Source organism: Tamandua tetradactyla, chromosome 23, assembly GCF_023851605.1.
Source record: "Tamandua tetradactyla isolate mTamTet1 chromosome 23, mTamTet1.pri, whole genome shotgun sequence".
Lineage (NCBI taxonomy): Eukaryota > Metazoa > Chordata > Mammalia > Pilosa > Myrmecophagidae > Tamandua > Tamandua tetradactyla.
In genome coordinates, this window is record NC_135349.1 from 1,406,228 (window position 1) to 1,432,304 (window position 26,077).

A 26,077-nucleotide genomic window follows, 5' to 3' on the forward strand; every position below is an offset into this window, starting at 1 on the left:
TGACACTGGACAAATCCTTAATTTGTTTTTGGCTGTACTGGAATGATCTAATATTTTTAATTTACAGCATGCCAGTCTGGGTTGAAATGGACATATTGTATCAAGCCAAGAAACTATATGTAATTTATACTTTTTATGAAGAGTTTTTGATCAGGATGGTGTTGGATACCACCAACACCTCTTCCACGCAGACAGAGACCTTCACCAACTGAAGCCCGGGAACTGCCCGGCCCCGCTGTGGGACGAGCCCCTGCAGGGCGAGCGCTGCTGCCGCCTCCGCACCCCAGTGTGTCGATGGCCTTCGTGAGTGTGCTGGCTGCAGCCTGTGTGTGTGCAGGTGTGTGTGGGGGGAGCCGTGCACACAGAGCTGCGCAATCTGCAGTCGGTATCAGCATAATACTCACTTACGACAAAGATTCTGGACGCTTTCGGTGCCCTGGGGCAGCGTATCCAATTTTGAACATATCCGTATTCTGAAGATCTGGCAGAATTTCCTGGTGAAACGGACTTAGACCAATGCATTTTCTGTTCCCTTCTTTTTATGGGAGAGGGGCAGGAAGGGTAATTTTGTGATACCTTTATTCTATAATAAGTGGTCCATTTAAAAACGAATCATTACATTTTCTCAGAAAATGATCTGTTTCATCCGAGTTTTAGAACAGTACTAATTTCCCAAGGTCTAGCCTACACAGTGAGGGGACAAACCTTCAGAGCGAGATACGGGATCCGCAGCATCCCGGAAGCCCGTCCATGCCTTCCCAGGTAATCACTCCAAAGGGTTCGCCCTCATTTCTTATTTTTGGTGTTTATACCTTCTATTGATTTTTTCTTTTTGTTTTTCTTCTATTGATTTTTCACTAGAACTATGAATAATTTGTATGTTTTACAGGTTTTATTTCAAAGAATAGGCATTTGGCTCTATTTATTATTTCTACCATTTTGCAGTTTCTTATTAACTTCTGCTTTGATCTTTACAAATTCCCACCTTTTAACTTACTAAGGATTATTTTATTTTCCTTTCCTGACTTCTCAAGCTGGAGGATTAATCCATGTATAGCCATTCCTTGCATCTCCTTTTTGCTTTTTGCCGATGCAATGTAGCAGGCACACAGATATTTATGTGCTCTGAACAGTACCTTATCTTTGTTTCCCACGATGCTTTCTGTCTTTATTTCAAAATTCTCTGTAACCAAGCCCCCAGCCCTGCTTAAGTCTACTTCTGCCCGACTGCCTCTGCATCTGGCATTTCCCACCTTCAGGGAAGTTTGCTTTCCAATTTCAATCAGAAAGCCTCTTCCTTTCAGCAGGAAAGGTCTGTCCATTCACACTTTGATATAACACGTTTGAATTTATTTCTATTATATAATTTTTTGTTATGCTTTCCATGTCATACCTTTTAAAACTATTTCAGTAAGTGGCCTTTTGTTTTACTTGCTTTTGTGCATGTATAATTCTCTTCCTATTGAGAATGGTTTGTATTTTTTGTTCTAGAGTGGCTTTAAAAATTTTCTAATTTCTATATACCTATATTTTCCTGTTTCTTTAGACAGTATTCTTATATTTCCTACATTGAGTGCCTGATTAGTTGAATATATTATCTTCCTCTTTGCTCATTTTATAGAGATAAATATGCTTTCCTTATTAGATGCTATCTTTAAGTAGTGTATTTTAATCTTCAACTATTAATGATGAGAAAATCAACATTCTGATGTTTTTCCCATCTTCTCCATTCCCAACAGTGTTATTAAATATGAATTCTTTGCGATCAGAACATATAACATTTGCATTGCTTTTGTCTTCCTAACTTCCTCATTAGTTTTAATCTTCCAATTAAACAGATTAAATTCCCGCAGATGGTCCTTTAGCAGCTTTCTCCGACACGCCCCTTCCTGAGTTTGCTGCCTGCCTGGCGCCACCTGCCCACTGCCCTCTACCTCTACCCGCTGCCTGCCAGGGTCCTCCATCCTTGTCTGCTCCCAGTCCAGTGCCCTCAGCCCCTGCCCGCTCAGCGCCCTGTGTCCCTGCCTGCTGCCCACCCACTGCCCTCTACCTCCGTCTGCTGCCTTCCACCCCATCTGCTCCCAGCCCAGTACCCTCAGCCCCTGCCCGCTCAGTGCCCTGTGCTCCTGCATACCCGCTGCCCTCTACCTCTGCCTGCTGTCCGCCCAGCATCCTGCAACTTGCTCACTGTCCACCCGGAACCCTCTATCCGTGCCCGCTGCCCACTCGGCATCCTCTCTGTCTGGAGCATTGCCCACGCGCATCCCACCCGCCCTGCGCCTTGCCAGTGCTTGGCTCTGGCCGCAGAGGTTCCCCTGGACTGCAGTTGTTTTCCTGGTAAATGTGTGCATGCAATTTCCATCAGCTCAACGTCAAGTTTTTGATTTCCTGTGAAATTTTCTGCCATCTGTTCTTCCTACTTCTTTTCCTTTGTTCCTATAAATCTTCCTCACCACCGAGGAAGAGGTCTACTCAACGCAGTGGCGTGCGAAAGGCCCAGAAGGGGGGGTTCAGTCTGCTGGAGGCTGGCTGTCTTCTTCTTTAAAACGGAATCGGCCAGTTTGGTGTGCAAGTCCTGTGAGCCTTTGGGTCTTCCCTCCAGCAGCAGAGATGGGCAGCTGTGAGCTCTCCCATGAGTGCCAACATCTTCCTTGCTGAGCTGTCGAGCCACCGCCTTGCTCAGCTCCACCGCTTCTGAGACTCTGAGCCCAGCGCCAACGGGCCTCTCCTCTATGTCCCCCACGGTTGTCCGGGACAGGGGTCTTCACCTAGTGGGTACCAGGGGTCGTGTTCGTCCCATCGGGCCCGGGTCTCGGCTGTGCTTCTGCTGCATCCCCAGAAAGGTGCCTTTCGGGTGCTCACACTCTCCTGCCAACTCCGGATGATTCCCGGGAACAAAGGAGAAATGCTGGCGACTGCACTCCTCTATTTGGCCGTGCATCCCAGAGTCATGACTGACACGTGTTTCAACTTCATCCTCCCTGGGGCCAAATCCTCTGCCACCCCTGGGCTCGCCCCCACCTGCCCTGCAGGCTCCAGCCCTTCTTGTGGACAGCCTGCACGCCTCACACCAGTCTCACAGCGAGGACAGCAGCTGGCTGGAAGGCAGAAATGCAGGATGGTGTAGAGGCCACGTTTCCATGTGTAGCTCGAGCCCTGCCCCACCCCAGGCCCAGCTGATGGCTTCCTCGCCAAGCCTTCCTGCGCTGCAAGTGCGGGCTCCCGCTGCCCCGCTCTCCTGGCAACACAGGGTCTCTTCCGCGGCACATACCATACTCTCCCGCGTGAGACCACGCTCTATGAGTGTGACTTTCCTTCCCCACTGGCCTGGGAGCAACTTAGTCAACTCTTCACCTCCTGTTCCCAGCGGGAGCCTGGCACACAGTGGGTGCCGCATGGACGCAGAAGCACGAACGTGCAAGGTGCTGGCAGCACTGCGATGTGACTGAGGGCAGCGTGGTGCCCAAGGGACCGAGGACAGCGGGTCTCAGGGGACAGCATGAGGAAGTGGGGCGTCGAGGCCTCTAAAGGGCCCGAGCAAACGTGCAGGAGCGAGACAGACCCAGAAAGGAGAAGGAAGGCCCAGTGCTACGGTCATGGATGGTCACCCAACCAAGGCAACGACTGACATCTGAGAGGAGGAGAACCTGGCAGCCCTGGCGAGTGGGCCGAGCAGGGCCCTCTCGGTGGCACCCCCAAGCGGCACCCCCCCGGCACACAGTCCCTCTTCCCTGCTGACGAGTCCAAGGCACTTTCAAGGACACAGCTAGTTCAGAGCGCGAACAGTCGGTTGGTGGGGACGTGGGACCTGGCAGAAGGTTGGGGTAGCACAGGGTCTCGGGGAGCACGCACACAGACCAAGCCCTGATGGCCGCACCTAGAAAGCGGGGTGATGCCAGCAGGCTCAGGGCTCAGCACTAAGTGAGGAAGCTGGTATTAAAACGCCCGTGGGGTGCTGGCCGGCGGTGTGCACATGGTTTCGCTGTCTTGCAGCAAGCCTGGCCCTGCCCCTCCTCTCCTCTCCTCCCCTCCCCTCCCCGCAGCTGTTCCCCACAGACACACACACTCTCACCCCCACGGCCCGGCCCAGCCCATACTCACACCAGCACAGGCCTGTGGGTGCCTTTAACCTGCCTCCCCCAGGCCCCAGGCCCCCATGCATGTATCCTGGGGTGACCCACCACCCTCTGGGGGCCCAACCCTTCTCGTGGCCCTTAAGCCCCTGGACCTGAGCCAGAAGGCAACGTGGGTTCACCAGCCCTCGTTTCACCATCACCCACCCATGCACGTCACTACTGTATGGCACAGGAAGAGGGAAGGGAACACTGGAAACACAGTCTAACTTTGTAGTCTGCAACTACCCGTTTCCTACTTCACGGATGAAAATCCGCATCTGGAGTGGGTTTAATAAAAAGAGGACCGAGGACTAACTGGAGCACATCCGCGCGAGGCCCGGCTGAACCGCTGTCAGCACGGAGTTCTAGAACCACTCGCAAACTGCTGGACCCTGTGCTCAAAGGCTTCTGACGGGCAAAGGATCTTCAGGGCTGCCTGCAGCTCCAGTACGCCACGCTGCGAGAGGTTAGGTGGCCCACTACCCCCACATGCCCTGGGACGGGGCCTCTGCCCCTGCTTCTGTCAAAGAGAGTGATTTCCCAAATTTCTACTGAACGTCTCTGTTCTGTTCCATTTCCAAATTTAACATCCAGGAGGGAGGGTCCACTCTGCCCACTTCCAACCTCTGGAATTAACAGACACATCTATATTCTTTTCTCCCGCTCACTCTTCTAGATTAAGTGGCGCAATCACCAGCAGAGTCTGCTCCCGATGAATCCACCGCACAGGGGCTAGCAGCTGTGGCCTGGCCATGGCCGCCCCGCCACTGTCCGCTCCCCTGGGGCCCTGCTGTCCTCGCCCGGGAGGCAGGGAGGCCAGAGGTAGTGCGTCCACTCTGGGAGGCAGGGGGCTCGGTGGGCCGGGCTGAGCCTAGAGCCGTCGGACGTCATGAGCCTCCCGAAGCCAGGTTGGCCGCTCGCCCTGGGGGCGGGGTCGAAACCTGGCCCCCTCCTGTCCTCCACAGGCCCGACAACCACGGGGTCAGCACGCGCCGCCTGAGCCAGGGGGCTGCAGGCGTCCCAGGCCTGCAGCACGGCCGGGCGGCTGCGGGGAGGAGGCGGCCTAACCTCGGGCACGCGGGGCCTGTCAGAGTTGCCCCGCGGGGAGGAGACGGAGCGCATCATCGCACGGGCCTGGGAACCACCCCCCCAGCAGGCCCCACACCCCGCTGGGCCGGCGTCACCCCTCTGGAGTCAGGGCACACGGCCGAGCAGGCCCTGCACGCCTTCCCGGTGAAAAGATGGCGCAGGGTGTCCCCAGCTGCGGCAATCCCAGGGCCGCCGAGACTGTCCCCGGCTGGCAGACGCCTTCCTCAAAGCTCCTGGAAAGGGTTAAAGCGTCGCAGCACCTGGGGAGAGCGGAGTCAAGAAAATAGCTTTAAAAACAACAGGAGAAACCCACAGAGGTCCTGGAGAAGGAGAACCAACTAAACCCAAAGCGAGACAAAAGGAAATAAAGCTTGGGGCATAAATAATGAAACAGACTCAAAAAATAATAGAGAGAAGCAACAAAACCAAAAGTTGGTTATTTGAAAGAGCACTAAAATTGACAAACTTTTAGCTAAACTGACAAAGAAAACAAGAGGCAGGATGTAAATAACCAAAACCAGAGATGAAACAGGGGACACCACCACCAACACCACCGAAATAAAAAGTACTAAGAGGTTTCATGAACCATTTACACCAACACATCAGAGAAGCTAAAGGAAATGGGCCAATTCCCTCAATCACACACACTACCCACACAGACTCAGGAAACAGACAATCCAGCAGACCAAGAACAAGTAAAGGGACTGGACTGGCAATCAGATCCCTCCCCAAGAAGAAGGGCCCAGGATGAGGTGACTTCACCGGCGAATTTTATCAATATTCCAAGAAGAATTAATACCAATCATTCCAAAAAATTGAAAAGGAAACACTTCTTAATTCTTAATTCATTCTATGATGCCAACATCACCTTAAAGCCAAAGCCAGATAAAGAAACCACAAGAAAATTACAGACCAATACCCCTTATGAATATAGACACAAAGATCCTCAGTAAAATGCTAGCAGACTGAATTCAGCAGCTCATTAAAACAGTTCCACGCCACGTCCAAGGGGGACTTGACCAGGTACGCGAGGGGCTCAACGTAAGAACAAACGGTGTATATGCCACATTCAGAGTGAAGGGGACACCGCAGCATCTCAAACTGACACCACAAGGTATCTGACGAAATCCTGCATCACTTCTTAATAAAAACCCTTAGAAAACTAGGAATAGAAGGAAACTTCCTCAACATGATAAAGGGGCATCGATGAAAACCCCACAGCTAACATCCTCCTTACTGGTGAGAAATGCAAAGTTTTCCCTCTAAGGTCAGGAACAAAACGAGGATACCCACTGCCATCGCTGTTATTCAACACTGTCCTGGAAGATTTTCCCAGAGCAATTAGGCAAAGAAAAGAAATAAAAGTCATCCAAAGTAAAAGTTTTCCTACTTGCAGATGTCATGACCCTAAATACAGAAAATCCTGAAAATTCCACAACACAGATACTATACCTAATAAATTCAGCAAAACGGAGGGGAGCAAGATCAACATGAATGAAAAATGTGAAGGGGAAGTCAAGAAAAAATTCCATTTGTAAAAGCAACTAAAATACTGGAGCAGTAGAAAAAAAAATCTGAGAGGAGGGTATGGTAGCCCACGACAAACTGTGGGATCTGTTCTGAAACTACTTGTTGAAGAGCGCTTTGAAAACTATTGCTTTTCCCCTTCTTTGCTTTGTATATATGTTATACAATAAGAAAGTAAAAAAAAAAAAAAAAAAGCAACTAAAATAATCAAATATGCAAGAATAAATTCAATCAAAAACGAAATGGACTTATATACAGAAAACTACAAAACATTATTAAAAACATCAAAGAAGACAAATAAATGGAAAGACACTCCATGTTCATGACTTGGAAGACTAAATACGGTTAAGATGTCAACTTTACTCAAAGCGATTTACAGATTCAGCATAATCACAAACAAACTGCCTACAGCCTCGTGCAGAAACAGAAAAGCCAACTATCAAACCTATATGGAATGGTAAGAGGTCCTGAATAGTCAAAGCCACATTGAAAAAAAAGAACAAAGTTGGAGGACTTGCTCATCCCAATTTTAAAAACAGCATGGCACTGCACAAGGACAGACATATAGGCCAGTGGAACCAAAGTCAGAGTTCCGGCATCCACCTGCATGGCCAGGGTCAGCTGCTTCTTCACAGGGGCCACCAGTCCACTCAGTGGGAAACCCAGTCTCTTCAACAAATACTGCTTGGAAAACTGGATTTTCATATGCAAAAGAATGAGTGAACCCCTACCTCACATCATATACAGGAATCAACTGGAAGTGAACCAAAGACTAAATATGAGAACCGAATGTGTAAAACTTCCCAGAAGAAAACCTGTGTCAGACGCTTGCTTAGGCTTTATATTAAAACCATGAACAACTGAAGAAAAAAATAGGTAAATAGGACCTCATCAAATTTAAAAACTTTTGTGTATCAAAGGACTCTATCATTAAAGTAAATAGACAACTTATAGAATGGGAGAAAGTATTAGGAAAACCCATATCCAATAAAGGTTTAATATCCAGAATATATAAATTAATCATATAACTCAAAAACAAAAAGACAACCCAATTAGAAAATGGGCAAAAGACCTGAATAGACATTTCTCCAAAAAAGATGGACCAATGGCCAAATATCATGTGAAAAGATGCTCAACATCATTAGCCATTAGGAAAATGCAAATCAAAACCACAATGAGAAAACATTTCACATCCACTAGAATGGCTACGACTGAAAAACCAAATAAACCTAAAATAACAAGTGTTGGAGGGGATGTGGAGAAATAGGAGCTCGTCCGCCCACTGCTAGCGGGACTGTACACTGCTGCAGCTGCTGTGGAAATCAGCTTGGGTGACCTCTAAGAAAGTTAGAGAGTTACCATACAGCTCCGGAATCCCACCTGTAAGTATATGCCTGCAAGAACTGAAAGCAAGGACCTGAACAGACATTTGTACAAGACGGAAATAACCCAAGGGTCTGTCAACAGAAGAATAGATAAACTGTGGTCCATCCATGCAAGGGGATATGCTCCTTGAAGATAACTGTTTAATGATCTGGCTTTCACAATGTGACTGTGTGATTGTGAAAACCTTGTATCTGATGCTCCTTTTTATCTATGGTATGGACAAGTGAGTAAAACATATGGATTAAAATAAATAAATAACAGGGGGAACAAATGTTAGAACAAATTTAGTAGATTGAAATACTAGTGGTCAATGAAAGAGAGTGGTAAATGGTATAGAAAAAAATAGGGGAAACAAAGGCTAAATATTTTGGGTAGATGGAAATACTAGCAGTCGAGGAGAGGGAGGGGTAAGGGGTATGGTATGTATGTCATTCAGCCATAGAAGGACAAACACCGCAAATAAAAAATGGACAAAGGACTTGAATAGACATTTCTCCAAAGAAGAAACAGAAATGCTCAACAAACACACAAAGATGCTCCATATCACTACCCATTAGGGAAATGCAGATCACAACCCCAGTGAGATGCCACTTCAGATTCTCTAGAATGGCTGCTATTTAAAAATTGGGCAACAGCGTGGTTTCACTACCTCTTTCTTCCTAATACAAGGGATGTGTGTCTTTTCTCTTTACTAACAGTCTGCTGAGAGGTTTATCCATCACGCTAAGCTTCTTGCAGAACCAGCTTCTGGTTTTATTTATGGACCCCACCTAGGACCCCAAGAAGACGGGAGCAGCTTCCTCGTCTCTGCCAGGCCTGCAGGCAGCACTCCCAAGGGGTGGCAGAGGGCAAGGAACAGGGGCAGGGGGCAGGGGACAGGCCCAGGAGTGGGAGGAGCTGAGCAGGGAAAGGCAGAGCCAGCCTCAGAGAAGTTCCCGGGCCAGCAGACACCAGACGGGTGAGGAAGATGGACAGGCTCTGAGTTCAGGGTAGGCCAGCCCTCCCAGCAAGCCTCGTCCGTCTGTGGACAAGGTCCCCCATTTTGCAGAGTCCCTCGCAGCTTCCAAGCACCATGACATGTCAATGCTAAGGGCCCTCGCGGCTGACTCCGGTGCAGCCTAACCTTCAGAGCCCTGTGCCTGTGTCTAAGTGGCTGCCTCAGCAGCGGCAGCTGGAAGCCCTGCCCTCCCTCACCGCAGGGAGGCCCAGGGCCGTGGGGACAGCGCTCACAGGTGTGCACCCAGGCTCTCCAGGGCCCGCACCTGGCGGAGATGATGGGCACGGAGCACTCGGTAGAGGAGGGGCAGGTAGTGGTCCCAATGTGGCCAATTCTGGGAATGCAGTGAGGAGCACAACTGCTTTGGGCTGAAACCATGAAGAACTAGGCACTGAGAAAGAGTGTAGGCAGAAAGCGCCACAGGAGAGGCCCTGGAATTTACATGACATAAAAACATCTTTCCCTTAGAGTTACCTGGGTGACACTGAGAAGGCATGCGGTATATCTGTCCCTATATGGAATTATTCCCATATGTTTTAAAGATAAATTAACCAATTTCTCTGTTGGGGTTACTAAAGACCACCTCTCGCTCTCGTGCGCTGAGGGGTGAGACCCGCTGGGGTTTTCTACCCCTCTGCCCGGGCCCGTGGGCTGCAAGCTGGAGGTGGAGAGGGGCCAGGGGGAGCAGTGTGCGAGGGGCCAGCAGGGCCCACAGCAGCCACGAGCTGGGCCCATGCGTGGGCAACGTGGGGAGGGAAGGGCACGGAGGCCTGATGAGACGGACAGACAGACCAGGTTTCACTGGGAGGGCCCCGCTCCCACACTCCCCTCCAAACGCCAGGCAGCGCCAAGAGGGCTTCTGCAGGAAACCTGACAAGCCGACTAAAACTTATCTGGCAGAGGAAACACAAGAAAATCTAAGAAAATGTCCAAGTGGAGAACAACGAAAAGGTCACACCATGTCAGATGCCAGGCCTGCTGCAGGCCTCTGTAACTCTGCGTGCTCTTTGCCCAGAACAGACAGCCTGAGAGCTCTGTCCGCGTTCCCTCCTGGGGGGTGGGGGGGTAAATATCTGCTGCATGCCGGAAGTTATTCTCTGGGTTAAGAAACATCTTCTCAAGTAAACATTTAAATGTAAATGATCTTCATAAGGAATCAAGTCTCAGCTTCTTCCTGGGATGGGTGCAAAAAGGGCAAAGCAGAGCAGACAGGGTATTCTGGCTGCAGGAGGAGACAAGTGGGTAGGCGGCTTCCTCCTGCATCCATAGGCTGGGCCAGAAATGTTCGGCACCGCCCAAGTGCTGGGCCTGTGGCCACGGGCTCCTGCTGGACACCCTGATGCAGGGGAAAGACCCCCCACACACGGAGCTGTCGGAGCAGCCGGAAGGTAGCTGAATGGACTGCTGATGGAACCTGGGGTCTCCCTGACCCCGTCACCGGCAGCCAGTGGCAGGGGATGGGCTGTGAGCACTGTTTTCTCGTCCCAGTAACTGACATGACAATTGGGGCTCCCTCCAGGCTCTGTTCTGAGGACTGGACTGAAAGCCCGCCCTGGGGAGAGTGGACAGTGCTGGACTGAGAGCCTGCCCTTGGGAGAGCGGACAGTGCAGAGAACCCCACGGAAGGGGAAGGGAGGTGACGTGCCCAGAGGCCGCCCAGTGGGCACCGTGCCAACAGCGAGAGGGTGTGGGGAGGGCCATGAGAAGGCTGGAGAGACACCTGCAGGGCCAGGGCCACCCCAGGTGCCCGCAGCCCCAGTGGCACAGAACCAAGGCCACCCCAGTGGAAGGGTAGGGTGCAGCCACAGCAGGGGAGGAGGCAAGGGCTGCGGGCTCTCCTGGGGTCTCAGAACAGGGGTCCAAAAGGGGTGCTTGTAAGCACTTGCTGAATCGGACCAACTGAAAACACCCCTTTAATTCCATATACAACAGGACTTCGGGGAAACCAGGCCCAACGAACCGGCTGCTCCATCTGCCTACCCGTCCTGGGGGGAGGCCATGGGGGGCGGCCATGGGGCGCCTGGACCGAGGCTCCTGGAGGGAGGCTGCAGAGCGCCCGGGTCCTGGATCGTGGGTCCCTCTCCGTGAGGGGACAGCAGGGCGGCCGCGACCCTGTCTGTGGGTGTCCCAGGGGCCGGCAGGGCGCGGGCTCTGGCCACGGCGGCTGTGACTCAGCCTCGGGCAGGGCGGGGCTTCCCGGAGGGCCTCCCCTCGGGGCCCTGGCACGGTGGCCCGGACAGGCCTCCTGGGGAGGGCCATGAGGAGAAAGGAGCCACGAGGGAAAGGAAGACCAGGAGGGCGGTATTTAATTACACAGAGCTGTGAGGGGTGTACTTTCTTTTAAATAAAAAAACAAGCCTTCAGTTCTCACTTCCCAACGTACATAAAATACAGCTTTCATAAAAAAAAATCATAGCAAAAAGAACTCATTTCTCCCACCACCACTGGCCACAGCTAATGGGATGAGATGCGCCAGTGACAGGACACGGCCTGGGACAGCCCTCCTTTGTGGTTAACTGCATTTACGGTGCAGCATCAAGCCCGGCTATGCTGACAGCCAAGTCAGAGAGCCTTCGCCTCGTCATCTGCAGTGAGCCTACGACGAGACGACAGTCAGGCTGTCCTTTCCTTCGATGCTTGGAGAACGGAATGGGAGGGTGTTGCGGGCTGGGGGAGGAGAGCGGGCGTGGGGCGGCCCCAAGCACCTGGGGCAGGGCAGGAGGGGGACGAGCCGGGCTTGCAGTCCCACGGCCCACACAGGGGTGGTACGGGCGCCCAAGCTGACCGTGGTGGGCCCGGCTCCACCGCCCACACAGGCCTGGGCCTGGAATCCCTCCCCCAGGGCACGGGGTGAAAGCCAGGGAGCGCCGGCAGCTGCAGGGGCTCCTCCAGGCAGCCCCACAAGCGTCCCCTCGGCCAGCCCAGCCCTCCCGGGAGACGGTCACCTCCAACAGCTTGGGCTTGCAGGGCCCTGGTCTGCTGTCCAGCCGCTGGGCAATGCGTGCAGCGCCGTGGAGAACAGGCCCCAGGCGCGCAGCTGAGGCCAGACAGAGTCCAGGGATGTCCACTCTCACTAAGTGTCCACCTGCTCCTGGGCACGGCCTGGGCAGTCGTGGCTGGCGAGAGGACACGTGCGCTTGTTCAGGCCACCCCCCAGCCCAGCTGCCTCCTCTGGGCTGCCTGGGCCCCAGGCTGCTCCCAACAGCAGCTATAGGTGCAAAGTGCAGGGTGGGACACCACCAAGCCCACCAGTCCCTCCTCACGTTGGAAACGTGTGCAAGGAGGGCACCCAAAGGATGCTGTACCCCCACACTCTCCAAGCTCACCCCATTCTCCACAACCCTCGACATGGGAGCCCGGCACATTCTCACACTCATCCCCTACCCAGAAGCACCTCCGTCTGCCCATCAGCACCAAGGGGCCTTATCTCCTGCTGCACTTCTTCCTGTTCACTGCGTAGGCCAGAGCCCCCTCCTCAGACCCGGTTCTCCCACCTCGGGTCCAGCCTCCTGCAGCGCTTTGGTTCCTTCACTGTCCAGCAGCACCAGAGAGCAAATTTGCGGTGGCCAGGGACCACCTGACCACAGTGACCACAGGAAATTCAGGTGTGCAGGAGTGAGTGTGGAACCTTCGGGACGACTGGGGGACCACTGGGGTGCAGGAGTGAGCGTGGGACATCCCAAAGCCTTTGGGAACAGCCGGCTTCCAGGGTTGTCAGGAAACAAACAGGTTGAGCCCCCCGACCACTCGAGAAGGGCCCAGGAGAGCCATGGCAGGATGGAAAGTGCTGGAGGGCCCAACATGAGAATAGACAGGCTGACGAGGGAGCCCATGGGGCCAGCCTACCCACCCACACGCACAGCAGGGGCAGCACTGCAACTACCCCAGGGTACCCCAGGGTGGCCTCCAAGTCATGAGGCGCAGACCACACAGGGACGGCCCTGAGGTGGCAGAGGAAGGAGGGTGGGAGGGTGCAGGGACACGGCGAGGGCAGGCTGGAGCGGCCCCACTGCCCGGGTCACGGCACCCCTGGCGGTCTGGACTATGCAACTGGAAGCAGAAGGCTGGCCCAGGACCCCTGACGTAAGTCCTAGAGCAGACAGCACTGCCCAGGAGCAAGGCCTGAGCTGGGAGGGGGGAGTGCAGAGAACGTTCCAGAAAGAGCACACTCTGCAAGACGCCTGCAAATTGAAGAACTTAGCCACTCGGCTGTGGGAGTCACATCTCCAGTGCTCAGGCATGGGGATGGCGGCAGCACCGAGGGGGGCGCCCCGCACTGCCGCACACTGCGCTCACCTTCCTCCTGCCCTCTGCGGCCCTCTCCCTGCAGGGTCCTGTTGTCCCAGAGCAGGAACAACGCTCACAAAGCGCTGAGCTGGTGCCGGGGCCCTTCCTGCACCTGCGTGGTCTGAGCACTCCGCAGCTGCAAGGAAGCTAAGGCTCGGGCCAGTGCGAAGGAACAGGGGTCCACCGGGGCTGGCCCGCCACCCCGCACCCCTGCCAGCTGCTCGCTGACGCCGCCACCTATGTCCCTTGTACGTGGGAAAAGGAGAGGAGTGCAGGAGTGAAGTCAGCTGAAGACCGGGTGGTAAACGGCAGAATTTAGAACTCTGCCTGTGCAGAAGGCGTCGGCCCAGACCCAGAACAAGACGGAGGAGAAACAGTGCCAGGTGCTCATGCCATTCCACCTGCAGGCAGAGAAGGAGCACACTGGGATCAGGAGAGAGCCAGCTGGGCTCGGGGAATGCCCCTGGAGTGGCCCCACTGCCTTGCGGCCAGGGCTGCCCAGCCCCAAAAGGCTCAGGAGCAGTTCCCTGAAGACCGAGTGCCAAGTAAGGGCAGCAGCTCCCAGCCCAACTGCCACCCAAAGTGCCTGTCCTCTCCCACTTGATTAGTCGAGACAGGGACCTGGCCTCAGTATGTTTCTAAAACTCCTGGGTGCTTTCAAAAAGGAACAGAAATTTTATGGGCCAAAAGTAAAACCCACAGGCTAGAGAAACAGCTGACACTCCAAGCCCCCGGCTCTGCCATGGCAAGAGGCAGAGGCCCTGGGGAGTCTGTCCTGAAGCCCCAGGACAGACCTGGCCCAAGGACAACAGCACGCCCCCCACTCCCACGCTTCTCAGGAGGGGCCCGGGCCAGGGGGCGGCTGTCCTGGGACACGGGGCCTCCCACGAAGGGCACCTGCAGGGCACTGTGCAGGGAACGCTCAGGCCAGCTCGTCCCGGCCTCCTGCTGGACCTGCTGTGGGCGCATCCCAACACAGCCCACCCAGGAGGCACATGGACTGCAGAGCGTGGCTCCCCGGGTGTCCTGAGGATGTGCCAGTCCTCAGAGGACACCCCGCCCACGCCAGGCCACGTCCCGACCCGCCGTCCATCCCCCACGTCCCCACCCAGCATGACTGGAAAAGGGTAAGGCTGCCCGCTCAGCCACCCGCGTGCCCGCGCACCGCGCACCGCAGTCTGCAAACCCTCATTGGCCGGCCACGGGGCACAGACAGACCCAAGCCCACCCGGGTCCCAGCCCAGAGTGGGATTCAAGCCGAAGCCGCAGGACCCCCATCAAACGATGGTGGCCAGGGGCTCCCCTTGGAAGGAAGGCTCCTGCAGGAGACAGACACATGGAGAAGCACAGGAAACAGCCGCACAGCCAAAGCCAGCTGTTCCGAGCACACACTTCAGGAAGCACAGGATCGCACCGCGCCCCATCTCCAGGCCTGCCCTCCCTCCCTGCATCGCCTGTCTTCAGGTCTTCAGGCCTGCCCTCCCTCCCTCCATCGCCCGTCTCCAGGCCTGCCCTCCCCTCCCTGCATTGCCTGTCTCCAGGCCTGCCCTCCCCTCCCTGCATCGCCCGTCTCCAGGCCTGGCCTCCCCTCCCTCGATCACTCCGCCCTGGCAGGGCCCCGGGCCAGGCTCAACCCACGTGCCACCTGTTTGGACGTCTGGGCAGGGGAGCACGTGGGGAGCCCCCACTCTCCACTCTGCTCCTCTCCGAGGCGCGTCAGACCCTCCCTTCCAAGCTCCGGTTCAGCTGAGGCCGCCGCCCTGCTCCTCACATCAAGGGGAAGGGAGGCTGCTGCCCCGCTGGGCCCCGACATGCCCCCCTTGCCCAGAAGGAAGTGCCCTGTGCCGGCCTCCCCTTCCTACCACCCCTCACCCCCAAATAAGCCACCGCCCCGCCTGGTCACCTGTTTCCGTCTGTTAACAAACACCTCCAGATCTTATGTGGCTCAGGGGCCTCAGGCCCACACCCTGGGCCCTTCAGCGCACCCCAAGAATGCTGCCTCTGCCCCTGTGTGCCAATGCTCACCCTGGACCTTGCCGGCACCCCCCACCCACTGACGCAGCTCTTATTCCAAGGCCAACTCTGGGCACCCTGGATCCTTCCAGCACGTCCCTGGACACTTGCGCTCTGCCTGAAATGTGTCCTTCTCCAGGGCTCCCTCCTGGAGTGACCGCCCCCTCAGTGCCCCTCCCGGACCAGATGACGGGACCCTGGAGCACCCTGAAAAGGTCCCGGCCCCTAGGCTCGGGACACGCTCATCCCCCTGCCACCCAACCGCTCTGCTCCGGAGGCAGGACAGCCACTCGAGGGCCAGCCTCCACCTCCGCACCCCACCGCCCCACAGAAAGTCAGGAAGTTTCTTAGAAACAACAACACTTAAGCCTGTGGAAACGGTCCTGAGGGCACACAGCAGAGAAACATCTCCACAACGGTGACCCCAGCTCCCCAGGGCGGAGATCCCATGCCAGCCACCGCAACCAAGACCACGGGCTCAGTCAAGGGGTCCTTCCCAGGAAGAACGGGTGATGTCGGAGTGAGTGTGGTTGAGAGGCTCCCTTCTCCCCACCAGCCCCCACCTGTGCCTGCCTTGGTGGTCGGCCAGCTCTTAAGATGGAGGTTCCACGCCAGGAAGCCCCAGGCTGTCCTGTGAGTAGAGGCCCTCAGGGAAAAGCTTGCCGTAATTCCCTCATCCAGTCCCAAGGTTTGGTCTTGGGGGAGAAGCAGGCAGTAAAGCATGGAGTTCCCACTCTCCTTCCAAGGCAACTGACGTCAGTGTGTCCCTGCAGTGTGTCCCTCGGCAGCCCCAGTTTCACAGATACGACCCATGGAGCCCAGCATGGCTACGATGTGCTGGCATTACATGCTGGTTCCAGGAGAGCTCTGACTCGAAGCCAGGACTGCCTGTTCAAACCCAGCCCTCTCCATCCCCAGCCCTGCTCCTGCTGATGGAAAAGCCCGCGGCCCTCCAAGAAGCACTGATGCCTGCATCTGCAAGGTAAGTTGTGTGGGGACAGATTTACACCCTCTTCTAGCCACAAAGACACAAAAAGGCATTGTTTCAGGGTACTCACCATGTCCGCTCTTTGCCGCTGACCCCCCAGCTCCTCCAGGGCCTGGGACAGCTGAGCCTTCAAGACAAGAGAGATCAGTGTCAGGGGTTCCCTGTGCAGCTTCCTGGCCTTCCCCCCAAGGGGGTGAGGGGAACACCATCTCTTCTCAGGCCCCCTGTGCTACCCCCTGATGGGAACAGAGTGCAGGGTGAGCACCTCCTCAGCACTGAGGGACCCTGGGAGAACAGGAAAGATTCGGGGTGGCTCTCGTGAGAGGCAGGTACCCAGGAGAACCCCCGAAGTCCCCGGCCCATGCAGAGGGGGAGGGTCCCCTTCCTACCTCACCCCACCCCAAAGGCCCGGGGCGCGGGAAGCCCTCGAGTCCCTAGCTGGGGGTGCTGAGCTGAGGCCTGAGCACGAGCCACTCCTCCAGACAGGCCTGCACAGCAGCACGTGTGGACGCAGCCCTGGCCGAGAGCCAGCGGGCTCTCCCTGCATGGCTGGACCCTCTGCCGAGCATGCCCAGCTGCAGAGTCCAGGGCAGGGGCTCGCAGGCTGCTGTGGGGCGCGGGCATGTCAGGGTTCATGGAGCACAGGGCCCCACCAGACAAACCCAGAGACGCAGGCCCACGGAGGCCAGGGGGACCCCAAGCCTGGCCTGTACCATCTGTCCCCTCCCTGGCCCCCACGTCCCCCACCGACACCAGTGTCAAGTGTGGTTTGCCTCCAAAGTCATGAGGTGCTCACACACTAAGAGGACAGGTTTCGACCTCGCTCAGCCACAGAACTACATCCAGTGGGCTGCAGGGCCGTGGGGTGGAAGTGGCTTGGCCCAGCCGCCCGTGGAGCAGAGATTCTTCCTGGTCACACCTGGCCCCTGACCCCACACGCGTCTGAGCCACCACCATGGGCAGCGCCAGGGGAGGGGCTGTCTCAGGACGTGGCTAAGGAAGGAGGGTGGGAGGGCACGCCCAGCTTGAGCAGCCTGAGCCCTGTCGCTGCCCCGAGCAGCAGGGCCACGGTGGCGGGCAGCCACAAGCATCTTCACTACATTTCGGGGCCCCACTGTACCCTCTACAGGAACAGGGAGACCAGTCCTGAGGGCCTGGGCAGGGGCAGAGGCCAATGCAGCCCTGGCATCTCTGGGGGGTGCGGGGAAGAGGGACACCCGCGGCAGGGGAAGACTGGGCCTCGCCAGCCATGAGACTGTCCTACACGTCAGCCACACCCTGATGGCCGAGGCTGCATCTCTCTGCACTGCGTGAGGGTGTTTGATACACACTCGTCGGCACAGTACATCCCGCAGGAGCGGGACGTTTCCAGGATTGCAACTAAAAGCTTAGGTGAGGGGTGGGAAAGGCAGGAAAAGAAAAGAAAAACAACCAATCTTCCAGAAATAACATCCACGAAACCAAAGCAAAGGCACATGCCTTACGACCCGCTTGCCCAGACGCTCATCCAGCCCCGCAGGCCGCCATGGCAGGGCAGCTGTTCTTGGTCTGGCCTGCCTTTCTCAGCCGGGCACCAGGCCCCTGGCACCCGGCACAACTGCCACAAGGGGTGGGGGCACCCTACGGGCAAGGAAGGGGTCCGGCAAAATACTACTACCGCCTCCCCACCCCACCACAGGGTTAGCACAGGCCCTGACACCGAGCACCAACAGGCATAAGCACTTCACAGAGAGAACCCAGCAACACGTGAGGACCAGGGGAGGAGCAGACACCGAGGCCAGGCACCCAGGGGAACCCTGTGGGGACAGAGGGGCCTGCACGCTGCCCCTGGGGGGCTGGGTTCCTTCCTGCTCCTGCTTTCGGAGAGCTGTCCTCAGGCCTGCAGTCCAAGGCTCACACGTGCCCCAGCCCCCAGCAGACAGGGCCTGCCCGGAGCCCCTGGTGGCCATGGGCCTTCCATGCCACCCATCGTCTCAGGACACAAAAACAGAGCACAGGTGCCACGACCCTTTCCTCCTCGGTTCAGAAAAGACATATGTAAAGGGCACTGAGTCAACACAAAAACAGGGCAAAAGAAACAAACTGCCCTTCTCAGAGAAGCCCAGCTCAGAGCCTGCACACGGTGGGGCTGCTGGGGGCAGTGCGCTCAGCACCCAGCTCCTGTGCACAATGAGATTCGTGCCTGGATCCCAGCTCAGAGCCTGCACACAGTGGGACTGCTGGGGGCAGTGCGCTCAGCACCCAGCTCCTGTGCACAATGAGATTTGTGCCTGGATCCCAGCTCAGAGCCTGCACACAGTGGGACTGCTGGGGGCAATGTGCCCAGCGGCCAGCTCTGCACACAGTGGGATTCAGTCCTGGATCCCAGCTCAGACTGCACACAGTGGGACTGCTGGGGGCAATGTGCCCAGCGGCCAGCTCTGCACACAGTGGGATTCAGTCCTGGATCCCAGCTCAGACTGCACACAGTGGGGCTGCTGGGGGTAATGTGCCCAGCGCTCAGGTCCCTGCACATAGTAGGATTTGCACCCAGCTCTCTGCATGCAGTGGGCACCCACAGTGCTAACTCCTCCTCATCTCGCCATTCTGTCCACATCCTCTAGGGATCCAAATCCAGATGAAATATTAAACACAAACAGCCTCTGCAAGGTGAGGGGAGACAGGATACTTGTGATGGCCTGAGCAGAGGGCAGGAGGCTCCCAAAGGTGCAGGTGGGCTCCCTGTGATAAGGAGGAGGCTCCAGGAAACGTGCCCAGGGAAGGAAGCCCTGTGTCTGGGAGTAACGGGCAGGGTGAAGGGGTCTGAGAGGTGGGAGCCAGTCCCTGGCAAACACATGTGCAGGGAAGTGCCGCTGCTGGCAGCAGCCCCCACCTCCCTGCATCCAGACGCCTGACTCCCTGGAAGGTCACGAGAATGGACGTCTGCTCTGAGGACCTTCTGGAACTCCTTTCCGTCCAGCTCCACGGGCCCACGCAGGTTGTGGGCATGGCTCCTCAGATCACCCAAGGGTGGCGACGGGGCTGGAGGGTCACACTGGGGCATGCCTGCACCCCTGCCCACTGGGCAGCACCCCTTCCCCAGTTTCCTCACTGAGAGCCAGGCGAGGTGCCCAGGGTCTGGGGTGAGAAGGCACACGGCACAGAAACACCCGGAGTGTGTCTCACCCCGCAGAACAGGAAGCAGGAGCACTCCTCAAAGTCCACCAAGGCGGAGGCGGGCAGCACTGGCTGGGGAAGTCAGGTCCCAAGAAACTGGGCGGGCTCAGCACCACAGGCCCTTGGCCGGGCCATCAGCTAGGAGGAAGGACCGTGAGAGTGGCCCAGGGCCTTGGGGCCTCAGAACCGCACCCGAAGATGCACCTGAGGGCAGGTCTTGGCACATCGGGCTTGCGAGACCCAGACCTGCCCCACAGAGCAGGTGCCCTGGTTCGTTGCCTCTCCCTTCCCAAACCACGCAGGGGGCAGGCCCTATACCTTTGCAGAGCATCCAGACAGAACTGCCCCTGGGGTGAGGGTCTGGCACGACAAAACCCCAGCCCACCTCCAAGGCTCTCCCAAGGCTGGGCTCCACTCTGATCGCACTTAGCCCCCAGCAGCTGGTGGGGATGAATGAAGCAGTGGGCAGGGGAAGTTGGCCAGCCACGAGTCACCCAGCCCGTGCTCAGTCCCATCCGGTGGCTCCCCATTTCCCACCTACACTGTGGACACATCCTAAGTCCTGTCTGCCTCTGACAGCTTGCGGGGACTGCCTGAGCCATGTGGGGAAGGGGCCTGAAGGCCGGCTTCCACCACCGGTGGCAGACGGCCGTGACCGTTGCTGGCTGTCCTGTCCCCCCGCTCAGAGGCCTCAAGGCACAGCCCCTGCTCTGCAGCCCATCCTGTTCCAGCCGGGGTTTTCTGGCCCTGCAAGCATGACTCCCTTGCTGGAGCAGCAGGGCAGGGCTGGAGAAAAGGAGAAGGTGCCAGGCCTGACACTGTCACCGTGGGTGCCTCCACCTGCATGGGAGTAGCTCTGGGCCAGGGCCGAGAAGGGAAGGACAAGGGCAAGGCAGGCAGTGGCCATGTCCTAGGGTGGCTGTGGAGCTGCGGGGCTTGGCCTGGGTGCTGGCAGCGCCTGCGGGAGACCAGCACCTTGAAGGGCCGGCGGCAGCCTCTGCTGTGTCCTGTGCAGCTGGTGGTGGGTTCAGAAAAAGAAGCCAGCTCACAGCTGACTTTCCCTTGATCTTCCCCCGAAGTCTTCTCCTTGGGCCGGGCCTCAGCTAAGTGGCGAGTTAGCCCAGTGCTCACAGTCCCCAAGCTCCCCAGGCCACAAGGAGCGCTGAGTGCACTCAGACCCTGAGGAACTTCTGGCAGCAAAGCACCAGTGCCTTGGACCTACATGCAGCCCCAGGAAATCAAGTTACCGAATTAAGGAAGCATCATCACCCCACGGCCATGGACCAGGTGGGCAGGCCGCAGGCTGGCATACGTCACACACCGCATTTGGGGCTGCCCCACGGGAGCCAAGAGGGAACCGTGGGTGCCCAGAATTGGAAGGGGTGCTTGAACTAGCCCATAACACCAGGGGAAACCGAGGCCTGAGAGCAGGAGGATTTGAAGGCAGGGTTTCGGAGGCAGTGCAGTGCTCCGAGAGCCCGGCCTGGCTTCACCTGGCCTGCAGGCGGCAGACTCGCTCGCTGAGTGCTTTGGGAAACTGAGGTGTGTGTCCTCTTAGTCCTCACCAGCACCCCGAGGTGGGTGTCAGGCCCCTACTTCGGGAGACAGAACTGAAACTCAGAGCCATTGGCTACTTGGGGAGCACCTGGCCGGAGGTCACAGGGCTAGAAAGGGGCTGGTCACATACGCCCCCCAGAGCCCCATGTGTACATCCTGACCCCAGCCAGGCCACCCCTGAAACCTGGACAGCAAGCATCCACAGGGGCTGGCACAAAAGAGAGATGCAGAGCTTGCCTCTGGGTGCAGTGAGCTGGACGTGGGTGTGGGGCTCCCAGAGGGGAAGGAGATCCGGGACCCTGCGGAGAGGAGCGGCCAGACAGGTCTGCAGAGTCGAGCAAGCTAGACCTGAGCCCACTATCAGGGAAGGGGAGGGTAGGGAGATGTGGGGCACACCAGGAAGACTGTAAAGTGAAGGGCAAGTGTGCCAGGGGCAAGGGCCCAGGGAGGGCAGGGAAAAGGACAGCATGGAGAGCGCGGGAAGCCCTCAGAAGACTGCCTTGGCACGCGGCATTCCAGGACAGCTTCCCATGCGGCCAAGGCCTGACACAAGTGGCTGCAGGTGGCTGCGTCCCTTCTCGGGGCCCTGATGCAGGCGAGTCCCTGCCCGCACCTGAGCTGGAAGCCTGGCAGCATCCTGGCAGGAGCGGGCTCCGGGTGCAGGTTCTGGCCCTCCAGTACTGGGCGTCACAGTGCCCGCAGCAGGTGCCCAGCTCAGGCCTGGATGTGCCAGGCCCTGGCCAGCTGCTCAGAAGTGCCCCTGAGGAGGTGGCTGTGCGCCCAGGGTCCTGGGCAGGCGGGGGTCTCCACGCGCTCAGCCGTGAGCAAGGGGCTCCCCTCACGGCACCCACATGACAGGCCCTGACCTCCCGGGGCTGCTGTGAGAACCTGGCTGCACAGGGCCAGGCCTGGGGCAGCTTGGACACAGAGGACACCAGTGCCCACTGCACCTCCACTCATGGCCCTCCTGTGTCTACTCCACATGGGGCACTACCGGCGTGCGTGGTCAGCGTCCCGGGGCCAGGCTTCCGGCAGAGCCACGCCCCCCCCCTCCTAAATACATGGTGACCTTTCAGTTGTCTCAGTACTTTCTGTTCTGCTTTACTTACATTTCTTTAAGTGCAAATGATCTCACGTGCTTTTGGTAAAGAGCACTAAATAAATAAATACACTCGTAAGTAAGAAAAAAGAACGGCCTGGCCCTAGTACGCAACCAAAGGTCAGGAGCTGCCACTCGGTCTCCCAGCAGCTCTCTCAGGCCCAGGGATGCCACGGGGGTGAGGCCGAGCCCCGCAGGGGTGGCACACAGAGGAAAAGGATGTGGGAGCACCGCAGTGCTTGCTTCTAAGCTGGAAGTCAGAACTTAGTTCAGATCCACTGCAATCTTAAATTGGGATTTTCTGTCTACTTCCACGCAGCCAACACTTCCATAATCTATTTTAATTAAATAAATTGAAGAAACAAATCACGCGGGCATGCAGCACCCCGAGCGTGCCCTGCATGTGGAAAGCTCTGCTGAGAGAGGATGCGCGACATGCCAGCGGCTTCTGCAGCTGCCCTGTGAAATGGAATACACTTAATGGCACACCCTTTGCCCGAGAGCAGCTCTGGGGGCTCTCCTGTTGCCAACTCTCCCAGTTTGTTTTACTGAGATATTTTTGCCTGAATCAAAACATGTTCCACATCAGAACTGGCTGATTCAAGGGGAGAATGTGGGGCTCTGATGGATGCGAGTCTGCTGCTCCCCTGCCCCCCGGGATGGTGCACACGGTGCCCCTGCCACCCCTCCACACGGCACCCACCCCAGCCTGAAGTGCCCACAGATCTTGGGTGGGGGGCAGGGGCACTCGGCCATCAAGATGGCTCAGGGCAGGCGGCAGGGGCCAGGAAGTGACAGCCTGGGGCTGGGGTCTGTGAACTCCTACCTGTGGGCCACCTCGGGCCCCTCACCTAGTGTGGAAAGGAAGCTGCAGGGGATGCGGCCACGCCACGTGCTGACATATCCTAGGCCTGCCTTCCGGCCAGGACTGCAGGGCTGCACAGCTGGCCCACTTTACCGTCCCGCCCTTTATAGGAAAAGGATGCTACCGTGGGGTTAGGAGAAAGCGGAGCAGGGGTTGGTGGGGGGGGTAAGGGGGGGATGGAAGGGCAGGGAAGGAGTGAGAAGCAGGGACGGGGAGAGAGCAAAAGGGGAGGTTACAAAGGTGTGGCGGGAACAGGGGGAGAGGGTGAGGATGAAGGTGCAGTAACCCCAAGCCTGCCGGGCACCCCGCAATTCCAACCTGGCCTGTCCTTCCTTCCTTCCCAGTCGCCCAAGACCATCCACTGGGTGGGCAAGGAGGGCGACACCCTGATTACTCGGTGCTAACTGTGACGCAGTCAGGGTGGCTTGGGGCTTCCTGGAGGCACCATGGCCACCGCCCAGCCCAGGGTCAGCTACCTGGGGAAGTGATCTGTGGGCCCCCCAGTGATCCCTGAAATGGTGTGGCTGGCAGTCCTCCTGTCTATGAGAAGTGGGGGGCTCTCAGCTGCACCCACGCCCTCCTTGGCACGGAGATCCAGAGACCTACTGAAGACCTGCTGGGCAGGATGTGGGGGGACCAGTGGCCAGGGGGAAGACTTATAACCCCGAGAGGTGGGGTGCTCCGCAGGGCGTGAGGAGCACACAGTGCACAGCAGCTTAGCCAGGAGTCCCAGGCCTGGCTGCAGTAGCTGAGGTACAAGCAAATCCCCCGTCCAGAGGACACGCACTGGGGCTCCAGGGTAACCCTCCAGCCTCAAACATGCAGGGCTTCGGGAAGTGGGAGCCTGGGATGGGGGGGTTCATGTGTCTTGACACAGGCTGGGGTGGACGTGGGCTGGGTCACAGCGAGGACAGTCAGCAAAGGGCTGGGCTGCAGCGCGGCAGTGCGGCAGCTCCTGTGGCCCCGCCCCACGATCCCATCCCGCTATCCGGCAGGCCTCCAGCCCCAGAGCAGGAGGATGAGGAGGACAGCAGCGGCGCTGAGCACCGCTGAACGAGGACGTGCTCCTGCACGGAGCTGGCTCTCCCTCAATTCTCCCCCCAGTTCAGGGCTGGGCAAGGCGCAAGTCTGCCCATATCACTGCCTATCACGGAAAGGGAGGCAGGGGTGCTAGGGTGGGAGGACGGAGAGGAGGGACGGAGAAGGTGGCCAGGACACCCAGGTGCCCTGGTCTGTCTGGACAAGCGGTCACCCTGTGGACAGCACAGAGGGGAAGGGTCGTGAGTGGGGCCCATGGCGAGGGAACATGAGGGAGCTCCCGCTGCATGTGCCTTGCGTTGACCCCTGGCAGGGTGCAGGCCTGGGAAGGCGCCGATGAGGCCACTGTACTGGCCAGAGTCCTGAGGGCACTGACGGTCCCCTTACCAGCCAGCAGATGGCCTGACCACCAGGCAGGGATGCCAGGTGAGTGTGCAGCAGCAGGGCTGGCAGAGGGCGCTCTACCTGGTGGATGGAGGGCACCGCCCCTGCAGACCCCTCCTCACTGAGGCCCACCTGGAGCCAAACGTGCTGCGATGAAACAACCATTAACGCTCTTCTAGTCACGATGCTCAGTGCGGGTGGGGCTGACCCCACGAGTCAGGAATCTAAGGTCTACATGTGGTGTCCTTGCGGTGGGGCCGGGAGCTGCACAGCTGCCCGCTGGACGCCTCCTGCCAGAGGAGACCAAGACCCCAGGAGGGAAGAGCTGGGAGGAAAGGCCCTGCCTGAGCTCCTGACAGCTGAGCAGAGTGCCTGCCTGGGGGGGCGGAGGGCAGGAGCAGGGAAGGGGTGCAGGAGAGAGGCAGGAGCTGACCGGACGGCTTCACTGGGTTTGTTCTCACCACGTGGAAGTGGGGTCTGCACCCATGGGCTGGGGGTGCAGAGCAGGGTGTGTGCAAGTGAGCGGCAGAGGGCAGGAGAGGCTGCCCGTGCCCACGGTCCCGCGGACTTGAGCCTGGCCACCTATGACCACACGCTGCTCCCAGGCGCCCCCAGGCCTCTGCGCCCCAGGCCCTCACCTTGCCTCCTCCATTCCTGCTCAGGGAAGCCCCCTCATCCACGCATCCACACTCCCACCGCCCTACATGTGTCCTCGCTCCTCTACAGATGCGGTGACATGTCACACGCTACAGGGTCCTTTATTTCAGTTTATCCAGTGTCTCCCACAATAGGCCGGGAGCCCCCTGGAGACCCCACACCCCGAGCAGGGCCTGGGTGTGCCTTGCAGCACCTGGTTGAAACGTGGCTGCACAGACCTGTCATCGGCACAGCTACACAGTCCTGCGCAAGACCCCAGCCAGTCCCTCCTGGATTGTGGGCCTGCAGGGAGGGCTGCTTCCAACGGCCCTGGGTCTCTACACCGCACTGCAGAGGGAAAAGAGCACTGGGGCTGCTGCCCTGCAGGGGACACGGCAGCTATGGGCATGGGTGCCCAAGCACAGCCTGCGCCATGTCCTATCGATGGTCTCTGGATCCTCCACAAGCAAGCACTCAGAGCCAGCCATGTGGTGTGAAGCCCAGCCAATGCGGGCAGGGCAGGGGTCTAGGGTTGTGGTTCAAGACCACGGCAAGTCCGAGCATGAACACTCAGCAGCTGTGGACCCTGGCACATTCCTGGACCCCGCTGTGCTCAGCTTTCCTCGGTACCTGGCAGGGCGGCCATGAGAACCGCATGGGAGGGCACCTGGCAGCTATGAGTCAGTGTGGGAAGCCAGGAGACCCTGCCCCTGCACGATGCCAGGGGTCTCTCCTCACCCCTGGAAGGGCCCGTGCTGCACCCAGAGAAGAGACACAAACCCACTTTTCTCTGCTTCAGGCAGACTCTGGGAATGAGGTGGAAAAGACACTCCTGTGGGTGTGCGGCTAGGCTCTGGGGCCCTGGGCCTGCGTAGCCTCCTGCGGCCGCTTCCTGGAGCCCTCAAGCAATCATGGTGGTCCAGCGAGGAAGTGGTGGGGC

At 57.7% G+C, this 26,077-nt stretch overlaps 1 protein-coding gene across 4 annotated transcripts in view; it reads right to left on the reverse strand.

Moving 5' to 3' along the window:
* LOC143666876 (mitotic spindle assembly checkpoint protein MAD1-like) overlaps window positions 1–26,077 on the reverse strand; it is a 267,107-nt gene that overhangs the window by 118,273 nt on the left and 122,757 nt on the right. For all 4 annotated transcript variants that reach the window (XM_077140437.1, XM_077140438.1, XM_077140436.1 and 1 more), the window contains one exon: window positions 16,473–16,529. In XM_077140437.1, the coding sequence (XP_076996552.1) occupies window positions 16,473–16,529 (57 nt within the window). The remainder of the gene's footprint in view (window positions 1–16,472; window positions 16,530–26,077) is intronic.